The 12,500-nt window shown below is 38.8% G+C and overlaps 1 protein-coding gene across 5 annotated transcripts in view; it reads right to left on the bottom strand.

The window, feature by feature from the left end:
- Positions 1 to 12,500, bottom strand: part of tbxas1 (thromboxane A synthase 1 (platelet)) — a 66,783-nt gene that overhangs the window by 53,583 nt on the left and 700 nt on the right. For 2 of the 5 annotated variants that reach the window (XM_058387007.1, XM_058387012.1), the window contains exons 2-3: positions 9,215 to 9,311; positions 9,003 to 9,087 (exon numbers count right to left, since the gene is read on the bottom strand). In XM_058387007.1, coding sequence (XP_058242990.1) covers positions 9,003 to 9,076 — 74 coding nt within the window. In that variant the 5' untranslated portion in view covers positions 9,077 to 9,087; positions 9,215 to 9,311. Of the gene's footprint in view, positions 1 to 9,002; positions 9,088 to 9,214; positions 9,312 to 9,886; positions 10,400 to 12,500 lie in introns of those variants that run through there. The other 3 variants (XM_058387010.1, XM_058387009.1, XM_058387008.1) reach the window with 3 other exon arrangements.

Genomic DNA, 12,500 nt, shown 5'->3' with positions numbered 1-12,500 from the left:
ATGTGTTAACTTAATATTTCAACTTAAAGTAAAATCTCATGAAAAGAAAGCACATTATTCTACTGTAAGTAAAATGCATTAGGTATTGATAAATGACTGAATTTTAAAAAGATCTTCACTCAATTATTAATGCAATCTTTAAATATTTACATTTAATACATACATAAGACATTTTACATACAAGGCGTGATGAAATCCCCTTCTGAATTTAAATATTCTATTAACACATAGGTAACACATCCTGGTGGTCCTGAGTGTTTTCCCCCCATCTGACACATCTGTGTTAAGAGTCAGGGTGCTTAAATGATTTGTTGGATCAGGTGTGTTAGAGCGGGGAAAAAACAAGAATATAGCAACCATCGAAGGGAACAAAAAAAAAATAAACACTACGGCTTTGTGGCCTCATTGTTACTGCATTTGCTGTTAGTTTTTAATTAACTGTAGAATAAAAACAGTGCCTCACCTAACCATGACCCATATGTCTGCATTCTGAGCCACCAGAAGAGCTCCAATGCATCTTTGGAATTGGAAGGTTGTACAAAACACCACTCTTCTACACAAATAACACAAGTTTTCGGAGAAAATCTGAATACCGACTTCGTAATCACACCCATATTCTGTGGTCATGCTGAAAATTAAGAAATTATTGTAATGTTGTATTTGAGGCTCTTAAAGAGATCTTGAGATGGTCAAAGATCCCAAAGGCCCAGAAGGATTTAAGAGTAGAGCTAAAATATATTTTAAATCCTACTAGCAGACAGTATTAAGTGTATGTTTAAAACCTGACCCTTCATCATACAATGCTTGGATTTAAAAAGTGTGGGAGCTGTATGAAAGGGAACAAATCATATCTGCACTAGAGCTTCAGAGGCAACAATTTTGTAAAAGATGGACCCATGTAATGCCTTTAATAAAGCAAAAAGATTATTCATTCCATGTCATATTTGTTCTAACTACTTTGATCACCAGCCATTTATTTATTTATTTATTTATTTATTTATTTATTTATTTATTTATTTTACATTTATTTTATATTACATTATATTTATTTTATTTATTATTATATTAGTTCTTTATTTTATTTATTAAGTTATTTTATGTATGCATTTATTTATTTATTTATTTATTTATTTATTTATTTATTTATTTAGTTATTTTATTTATTATTTATTATCTATTACAGGTACTATTTAATTATTTAACTCATTTAAAGTTTATTCAAAGTTTATTTATTTACTGTACAGTGTACATAAATATATACCTAAAACTGTATCCACAGCCGGAATATAAAAAAAAACTAACAGGTCAAAAAGTAAAACTGAACTGTATTAAAATGCAATGTTGATGTTAAAAAAAAGAAAAAAAAAGCATTTTTCTAAAAGATATTCTCTCTATCAGTGATTTGATGATGGTGGTGGGGAATGCTGTCTAACAAAGACTCTCATACAGGGTTTGTGAGATCTGGTTGACTATCCACAGGATATGACCATTTCAGTGATCTCTGGCCACTTATGGAATTGGGCGGAGTCACCACACCTATCAGGACAGAAATGTTTCATCATATGATAAAGGTGAGGAATGCAACTGTATTGATTTGCAAGGGACAACTGAACCTGATGATGCCACAAAAATAAATGCCCCATACACCATAACAGCCACCTGTATTTTCCTTTAATTTGTCACAACATTTGAACAGTATAATGATTTTATATAGAATATTGGGGGTTTTTTTGGTTGGGGGGTAAGGCAGTCAGGTCTGCTTTTTCGTCCCTCGACATCACAATATGGGCTTTGCTGCATGAGAGTGGATTGTGAGATGGCCAATTTCGACATCAAAAAGGCTGTGACTGCTGAAAGCATGTCAATATGAGCACTACTAAAGCTTTCAGAAGACTCAGCTGACCTTTTCCCCCTCCCTTTTTTTGTCTTTTGTATTGTGCACTTATAAGAAATGCACTACACATGTTCTCCATGTATCTGTATGGGTTTCCTCTGGGTTCTCCGGTTTCATCCCATTATCCAAAAAACCTGCAGGAGAACTGGCTACACTAAATTGCCCCTAGGTGTGAATGAGTGTGCAAATGTGTGTGTTTTAGTTCCTGCCTCACACCCTGTGTTCAGGGGTATCTGCTGAAGATAATAAATAAATTCATCATTATGAAGTATTACAATATTATATCTCTGTGTGTCTCTTTCTCACACATACAGTATGTGCATGCCTCACAGTATTTCAGATTTCGATGGAAAACCAGAGAACCCAGATGAAATCCAAGCACACACAGAGAAACGCACTATATGTAGCTGGAAGGTTAATTATAAACTATTCAACAGAAAACAGTATTTAGTATATTTGTATTTTATTGATAATATTTAACTCAACGTAGGCGTCAAAACGCAAGGACAAAGCCTCTACAGATTTTGTGCTTTTCTCTCTTTTTATGCACCAGTGTCCACCCATAAATATTTGATTCTGAAGTGTAGAAGTAGATTGAGATACAATATCACATTATGCCGTGCTATCCCCCTTCCAAACGTGAACACAGCATCTAGACATTATTCAGTAGATTCAGCAGTCTCACTTAACCTTGTAATTAAACATTGGAACCTACACTTTGACACACATGCAAGCAACATTTCATGATGTTATAAAGCTAGTCATAAAATTAGACCTTGGCATAAAGCTCCAACAACGCACAGCTGCATGATGGTTCTTTATGCTGCTGTCACATGCTCAGGTCAGATTCCTCTGTACAACATCAGCAGGATTCAGCAATTTTTATGCACACAGACTGCTCAGGTGCTTGTTCAGTCTCTTATCATTTCGAGACTGGACTACTGCAACTCTCTACTGGAAGGTCTACCTCTGATTGCAATTTGTCCACTGATCCAAAATGCAGCTGCGTGACTTATTTTCAACCTGCCTAAGTTCTCACATACCACCCCAGTGCTGCATTCCCTCCACTGGCTTCCTGTAGCTGCATGCGTCAGATTCAAAACACTGACGCTTGCCCACAAAGCCAAGAATGAACCAGCTCCCTCTTACCTCAAAGCTCTTATTACTCCTCACACTGTACCTCACTCCCTCAGATCTACTAGTACTGATCAAGTGATCCTACCATCTTTTAGGGTAAGAGGTAGGTACATGTCATGACTCTTTCCTGTTCTGGCACCGAAGTGGTGGAATGAACTTCCCCCAGATGTTCAAACAGCTGAGTCACTGAATGTCTTTAAATGCAGAACTTCCTCTTCCTGAAGCACTTACACTAGCTCTTATTTTTCCTGTTTGTTTTAAGTAGTGTTGATTTTAAAAAAGAAAAATCCTCTCAACACAGAGGCTTGTTTGTTTGTTAGGCTGATAAGTCTGATAAGTCTGATAAGGCCTAAGTCTGTGACCTATTGAACCAGTGTTAATGTATTCATTCCACAGAGACTTCAAAGCACACTTTTACGTTACTCTGGACGAGAGCGTCTGCCAAATGCCAGAAATGTAAATGTAAATGTAAATGTCTTTACCTAAAGTTCTAGAAAACTTTAAAGCAGCCCTTTCATATTTGCGTCTTATGAATGCAAAACAAAGAAAGAACGCCATCTTCCGTGAAGGATCACGGCATGCTCTGTGATGTGCTCTCTCAGCAGCACTGAGCATGCAGGTGCATGCAATAAGATAACAATAACCAAAAATAGAGGTGCAACAGACACGTCAGTGGCCCTACTGCGACATCCCTGCAGTTTACGTTAGTCATTCAAGTCCCTGTAGTTCCATCACACCTCTGCAAATCCCAGGCCTGTTCTCTTGGGGATGTACCACAGCAATAACATTCTGCTATTTCCATCCCTCTTCAGGGACTCACCGGAGATTGGTAGATATATAGCTAGAGCACTGTAACATAGAGGACATGGGTATGGATGACTGATATATTTTTTTTTGCTTGGTCTTGTCATAACTTCCATGGAAGACAGAAAGCTCCAGAGGGTAAGAGGAACTTACCCGACTACAGAAGACCAGGCATTGTTTTTCTGATATTTATCTGTCCAATTTTGGTAAACCTGTGCCCACTATGACCCCAGGGTTAGGGTTAGGCCACTTCTGACATGCTTTTCTCCTCACCACAGATGTAAAGAGTGAATACTTGAGTTACTGTATCCTTCCAGTCAGCTCAAACCAATCTGACCATCCTGCTCTGACCTTTTTCATAAACAAGGTGTTTCTACCTGCAGCACTGCTGCTCACTGGATGTGTTTGTTTCTGTGTAAACTCTAGAGACTGTTGTGTGTGTGAAAATCCCAGGAGATCAGCAGTTTCTGAAATCCTCCAACCTGCCAACCTGGCACCAACAACCATGCCAAGGTCAAAGTTACTGAAATCATATTTTGAACATAACAGATCTTGACCTCTATTTGCATGTATTTATGGCTTGTTCTGCTGTCACATGATTGGCTAATTGGATATTTAAAATGGATGTACAGATGTACAGTTGTTCCTAATGAATGGCTGGTGAGTGTATAAACAAGCTTTAATGGTTTTAGTCGAAAAAGGTCAAACAGATAATATCATATTTTATGTAAGTATGGATAGTTGAATTATTTCCTAATTTGCTCTTCCAGTGCAAATCACAATTACAAAAAAAAAAAAATGACTGGAATAAGCCCCGATCCAATTATCTGGCAGGAGTGTGTTATATTTTTTGTGGATCTTCCTGCCCTAGCTGTCATACCGGGGTTATTTTTTCCATCAAATTTGATCAAAATACAGTAAAAAAAAAATGTCCTAAAAGCTGAACAGAATAAAATCAGCTTTAAATCTTGCCAAAGGGGGGTCACTCAGCATTGCTGATTTTCACCTGCTGCATTTTCTATCTTGCAATTTGAGATTCAGTCAACAGCCTGCTCAAATTGAGCTCATCAGCAGCACAGGAGGTGTGAAGACAACTGGGCTTTATGCTGTATGATGGCACTCCAGTCCCCATTAACAGTGCTGTCTGCAGTATCAACCTGACGCATCCAGCTGAGAGCTCATTTACAGTGCGGGTTGATCTCAGAGAAATTAGAGTAGATTACAATATTAGTTCTATTATCAGGCTATTGCCATGGAAAGGGCTGAGGGTAGCAGGTTTCTCAGGGATGTGTGAACCCTTGATATGATTAACATCTGTGATGGATGTGCTGTCCAAGAGCCCTCAATTAAGCAATAACAGCTCCAATGACAAAGAAAGTCAATCTGGCTGCAGAACTGCTGGGCTGCAGAGTCAGCTGTCCACAGACTGACGTGGTGTCCTGGCGTGCTGTGGCAGCACGTGTTAGCACACAGGAGGGCAGTGACACTCGGTTAGCTTGGCTGTGAATGCTATAATGCTGGGTGTATATCTGCATCAGTACATGAATAACTTCTTAATGCTTGACGTTCCTAAACACAATGGAGGAAAGATTTAATCTCAGGACACATGGAACATTGTCAAGCAATGAGGAATGTCACAAAACCTGAACTGATTGATGAAAAGGAGGAATACTGAGAGAATGACAAATACATCAAGCAGAGAGCAGAGTTTGTGGCCTTTTGGTAGCATCACGAGCTGTTGAAACAGCTGATTAGACAAACAGATGGGCTCAGTGTCACGTTCGCACATTTTATTAACAGATCTGCGTGAAGATGTCATCCTCTCCGCCATATCGCTTCAAATCTGCTTACAAATCACGGAACCTTTCGCAAATTTACCTGACCGCTTATTAAACTTATAGCTACTTCTCACATCTCACAGGAAAGTGGTTCTTAACTGCAAGAAGACTACGCACTATTTTGAACCTCATCAAAACACGTGGAAAACGGCGAGCAGCACAGGAAACGACACAGCCAAGATTATACAGAGATCCAGCATGAGTGCTGTCTGATTGCCTCATATTAACCCGCATTTAGCCCAGTTGGCTTTAAAGCACATTCCTCAGCCGAGCCAAATCAACTAAATTATATCTTATCACATCATATCAGAGCTTCAGATGAGCTGATGATATTTAAGAGCTTTTTTTCCCCATCAGATATAGCCCATATGTTCTTATTTAGGTTCTCTTCCTCCAGCCATGCATAGTTTTCCTTGTCACTCCGGTGCTTTCCTCAAAGATACAATTGCTGCACTTTTAGTATGAATAGCATGTGCCTTTTACCTAGGCAGGTGTATGTGTTACCTAGGCACCTTTTAAGTGTTATTATAAAGGTATTTATAGGTGGAACAGTTGTGTTTAAAGAAAAACTCCACCCTGAAACACAATAAATATGTTTATACTGAACTGGCAGAGACTCACCTCAGCTAGTTACCCATCAAAGGGACGATAAGTGCATTGACACTGCTTGACATTTTAATGGCGTGACAACTTATTAGCATGTATATTTAGAATGGTTTCTGTTTAAGCAGAATGTACAAACAGAGAGCAGGACAGACTAAAGGATGAAATCATTGCTGATGCTTTGCTCTGTCGAAGCAGAAATGAAGCATTCCTACTGCCATCACTATCAGCAGGTAGTCGCACGGCATTGTAGGAAACTTTAACTTGAAACTATGTGAGAACATGATGAAAGAAGGTAAAATGTAATTGCAAAATAAATCCTGGATGCCATTGAAGATTAAACCGTTGTGGATGTTCGGTGGATTTTTTATTTTAAATTCCAATTATGTAGCTTAAATCATTTTTTAAAGGTGTGCTATTTCCCCCCTGCAGGTAAAAACAATATGTTCTTGAAGCTGCTGCCCCAGCAACAGGAAAAAGTTGTATTACTTCTTTTTTTTTTCCCTCTGAGAATGTACAAGCTTCATTATCTCATCTGGTGTGACGAGTGCAATAAAACAAACACAAACACACACACACACACAAACAAGAAGGATGTTGACTGTATGTGCATAGACAAGAAATTACAACACCAACACCATTTTACTAGCCAGTAACAGGAGATGGTTCAGTTGAGGCTTGTCCCTCTTTCGCACATATTAAATTCACATGATTATGGAGATTGGCCCTGTCTGCGCCGACTTCTATCCTGAACCACAAAAGCAACCTACACCAGCGGTAAAATCAACTCATTTGACCGGTGCAGACATAAAGAAAGCCTGCGGTTCCTTCATTCCGCCGTGGATCCTTTCCAGCTCCTCTGTCACTCAGAAGGTTTTCGTCCATTACATTAGCCCGTGTGGTTTGTAGTTTAGAAGTGCATGGCATGTTTGACAAGAACAGTTTCAATGACACCAGGCTCTGATTTTTACAGTGCCACAAAGTTTCAACTCCAGAGACTAATCCTCTAATGTGGCTTATTTCTGCTCTGGAGGCGTGCCAGAAAAGCCCATCAACACTGCCTATCCTAAATCCTGTCTATTTTTTAACCTCAGTGTCATGGCTGTCCTCATGTGGGAGGGTTTCAGCCTCTGATATAAATCTTCATTTGTAAGATGACAGCATAACAGGCCTTTACATAACCAACCTCCTTTAGTCCAATGTGAATTGTAGCTGTGCTTTTGCCAGCAGACAGGAATTTACTTGTTCCGAATGACCGAATGGGTGCAGGGACGCAAAAAGCTGGAACAGGAACATCTGAAGCCCGTAATAAAGAGCTGAACTGCATAAAAAACATAATACAAACGAGTAAGCTCCAAGAACACCATAAAACCCGTAACTGTAAGATGTTTCTGACACAGACATTACGCAGATGACACAGTGTCCTCCTTCGGTTACGGCAGTGTTTTCCAAACCCCTGATAAAAAACAAGTTCTACAATTATTTTCAAACAGTTATAATTACTAAATATTAACTTCCAGGTCACACAAAAGAAAGAAATGCCAAATTGATGCAATCACAGTTGCCTTGTAGGCATGCGGTTAATTATGACAAGCCTCAAAAGACTATTATACTCTCTGAAGATCGGTACAAATGAGCACTAAACTAGCAGTGGAACATGCTGAAACTAGTCACAACATGCACCCAACTAAAATGATTAGATCTTGGTTTCAAATTATTCCATTCCATTAACTCTGTACTAATTAGTTCTTTGCAACATCTTTGCATAGGAACATATGGACCAAAAGGAATAAATCAAATTGTAAAAATGGTATGAAGTGAATTAAGTCTTAAAATCGACTAAGACTGGGGATTTTACAGGGTTTTCTTCCAAAAGGTCTGGTTTTATTCATTTTTATTTGCATTTGCAAACTATAATTACTTGTTTATGAATCTTACAATTACTTTAATACCACCAGCACAGGACCACAAAAAAAAAACCACAGTGGGAAGCTCTTGCTACTGGACAGCCTGCTGGTCACTTTTACTATATGGCAGACTATTACAAGCTCATTACTGAAGTTGAAAATTATGGCGAAGATAAATGCGTGGCTTATTGGGTAGCCCTAGAATTTTACTGAAATAATTTCAGCATCCATGCATCTCAGTAACCATAACCTCTTCGAAAATGGTGCCCAGACTCATACAACATTAGTTGAGGACTATTTATGGAACAATATATAAATCACCTTTAAATCATTACAGGCCATGTCATATACTGTACACGGATCGTCCTAATTTTTTATTATACAAGTGTTGCTCCTCCCAATCCGACATGGTGATGGTGTCACATGCAGCACGACTCTAAAATTTCTACATAAAAATATCTAATTAAATATAAAACTTGATACAGTACAAATATCATCATAACTTTTTATATAACATAGACCTAAACTTCATAATTGCTGCAGGAGGAATGGTATTTTTAATCATTTTGGACATCAAGGTAAATAATTCATTTTAAAAAGAAAGGTTTTTATCATTTATGCATGAACAGGTTTCGGTGAGCGAAGCTCATATTCATATTCAATGTGAATCATCAGCAAACCTCACAGCACTGTACTTAACAAGATCTTTAGGGCCTTTAGAGATCTCCTACCTATGAAAGAAACACCAGGTGACTCTCGGACCTGAACTATTAATTAAAACAACTTGAAATGATTGGGTGAGTAAGTATCTTAACTCACCAGTACAGAAGAACCAAGAAGAGCAGGAGAAGGTAGAGGGACACGGAGAATCCATCTGGCTCAGCTCCAAACATCGTCAGCAAATCTGTTGCCAAATACGTGAACAGGTTTAATACAACACCCTGAAAAACCTTGCTGTAAAAACAAATATTACCAAAAATAAACTACATAATGCCAGTGTCTAATTTCAGTGAGAACTGCTTTGTACTTACTCACACGCAGCGCAAACGTTAATGCTAGTAGATTGTATTTGGATGGTCAACAGCTCTGATTGATGCTGCGGCTTTAGCTACCTCTTCACTTACTTTTCTAGGCATTATACAGAAATGTTAATGGTTAAACAGTGGAAAATGCAAGTCAGGGCACAAGTAATACCATCCAAAGTGCAAAGACTTGTTTATATTGTGTTCTCCATTAAAATGCATGGGATACAGAGAGGGAGTTTGTTGCATTCCCACTTATTAATGTAATAAATTCACCCAATTTCCACACACATCTTAGATGAATCTATTGTAAACAAGGCCACGTTCAAAGAGACATCATTTGGAGAAGTTTTTCCGTCCGGAAGTCTGGAACGGTTACAGCACCATTCAAATATTAAGACAAACAGATTTCACACAGATTACTGAGCAAAGTGTGGAAATGTTTAGTTGTGAGACGGCAGAGGATACTATTAGCCCGAGATTTCATGCTCAGAATTGAAGTTAAACAAGTTCGGCAACGTAGCCGTAAATAAACGTATGATGACAGAAAGAAACCGATAAAGTATCATTATGATAAACCTGCATGAACACATGCCTCAGTACAAAGAAGGTATTCAACATGCAAACCCCCATCAGGATCACACAGTATATAATATTACTGAGGGAGAGTGTTGTGGTTACCCAGTTGCATAAGTAAATTATGGCTCCTGGCACTTCTTCAGCTTGTTCTAATCCTCCTGAGACTATGCTGTTGGGTGTTTTTTTCTTCTTCTTTCTACTTGATATCTGTATCTTGTAGCACCTGGCTATTGCAGGCTGTAAAAAAAAAAAAAAGTTCTCCTATGACGTCCCAGGTTCTCATCAGGGTGTCGTCCTTAGTGCTATGAGAACCCCTTAAAATACTATCATGCAAGACTTCCATCTGATTTCAATCTTCATGAATCCATTCTGGAGGCTTACAGTTTATATGGCTGTACACAGAACCCAACAATCTAAAAAAAAAAGCACTATTTTGAGAGTGGAGATAAAAGAGTAGTTTTATGGTTTAATTAAATTTCTCACAGCAAGCTAAGGGATGGTGTTGCACAGTAAAGAATTATTAAACGAAAGCCACTTCAAAGAAACATCTGGATGAAGTAGTGTGCTTCAATAATAGCACAATACTTTAGCACAACACATCTGGCTTGGTTTTCCAGACATCCCCCCCCCCCCCGGATATAGGCAACTACTTAGAGATACATACAGATGAGAGACTAATTAAAGGAAAAAAAGCAACAACATAAAGTGTCTTAGCAAGGTGGTGGGCCACCGCGAGCTGCCAGAACAGCGCCATTGCTCCTTGGCACAGATTATACAAGTCTCTGGAGCTGTATTGGAAAGATGAACACCATATTCCCATAGTATTTTAACTGAGGACTATATACTTTATTTAGGTTCAGATCTGGTGACTGTGATGAATGTATATTCATATCATTTTCATCTTGATCTGTGTTGCTGGGGTTTTTAATCACCTTTGTGTCACTGTTGGGTTTGAGCAACAACACACCACCCAGAAAGATCCAACTAACGGTGGTGATGTGATTAGAAACTGACCCAGACACTGATGAAAGGTTAGAAGGCTACCGAATTAACAAACTGTGCAATTATTAAATCATAGCGCCAGACAGACTGCAGTAATAACTGTAGTTACAAAGTGACCTACACTACCTGTCACGTGTCTGCTCATAGAAGCGTTTTCTGCATTTTAAAATAATAATACAGGCATTAACACCAGGAAATAACACCTATGGAATTAACACCCATGTCCAAGAAACGTGTTAAAGAAACCTAACCTGTTTTATATTTAAAAACACAGTGTTCCCAGTGAAGCGTTGCACATTCTTGACATCTTCTCAACCAGCTTTATGAAAGACCCTCAAATGAGCTGAGCTTCTCGCTGCTTTTCCTAAGATCTAAAGGCAAACTACTTGTTTCGGAAAACAATTTAATAAAAGTTTAAGTAAAAACATTTAGATTTATGAACTGATATTGAATACACTATATTGCCAAAAGTTTTGGGACACCCCTCCAAATCATTGAATTCAGGTGTTGTTTTTCAGGAGTTTGCCTCGGCCCATTAGTTCCAGTGAAAGGAACTCTTAATGCTTCAGCATACCAAGACATTTTGGGCAATTTAATGCTCCCAACTTTGTGGGAACAGTTTGGGGATGACCCCTTCCTGTTCCAGCGTGACTGCACACTAGTGCACAAAGCAAGGTCCATAAAGACATGGATGAGGGAGTTTGGTGTGGAGGAACTTGACTGGCCTGCACAGAGTCCTGACCTCAACCTGATAAAACACTTTTGGGATGAATTAGAGCGGAGACTGCGAGCCAGACCTTCTCGTCCAACATCTGTGCCTGACCTCACAGATGCGCTTGTAGAGGAATGGTCACAAATTCCCATAAACACACTCCTAAACCTTGTGGAAAGCCTTCCCAGAAGAGTTTAAGTGTGGGCCAACTCCATATTACATTCATGTGCATGTAAAGGCAGGCAATATAGTGTCTTTAACACCATTCAGAACATATGCTCAATCCAGCATAGTGTGGTCAGTCCTTTATCTTGAAATGCACTGTTCATGATAGGTGTACCTTATTAAATGGCCACTGAGTGTAGCCACAAGCTACGTATAACTAAAGAGAACCCCATAAAACCCAGATTTGACATTCCAATGAATAACTGTTGAAGAATGGCAAAATAAAAGTGTAAATTAATTGTCATAGTTTTCAGGTTACTTTGGCTACTGAGTTATAAAGGTGATCGTCAAGCCAAATAAACTGCTGCTCCCTACATAGGTACTGTAGATAGGGCAGAACATAACGGTTTCCACACTTCCGTTAGTGCACTGTAAAGTTGGAGTCATATTTTATCAGGTTGAAGTTTATTATTTGTATTGAAGTTCACAAATATTCACAAATATTCTTCTCGGCTGGGGTGTAAAGCTGAGGTGAAGTTTATGTCAGTCATGTATCAGAAAGAATGGTGCGTTTAAACAAACTATTCCGTGTGTTATTTTACGTTCGTGTAGCTAACCTACAAGAAACCGGGGAGCGGCGTCGCACAGCCGCCATGTTGCATGTGCCAGTCACTTTTAAAGCGGAGAGCCGTCTCCACTAAGAGACTAGGCTTGTAATAATGTTGACGTTTCAGCACTTCTGACATCTGCAAAATGTCTGGAAATAATTTCACGGTGTAGCAGTGAAATTACACCCAGCGGACTATGATTTGTTTAATCCAATTTCATAGTCACTGT

This window comes from Hemibagrus wyckioides, linkage group LG04 (genome assembly GCF_019097595.1).
Source record: "Hemibagrus wyckioides isolate EC202008001 linkage group LG04, SWU_Hwy_1.0, whole genome shotgun sequence".
Lineage (NCBI taxonomy): Eukaryota > Metazoa > Chordata > Actinopteri > Siluriformes > Bagridae > Hemibagrus > Hemibagrus wyckioides.
This window is presented reverse-complemented; position numbering and strand designations above follow the sequence as displayed.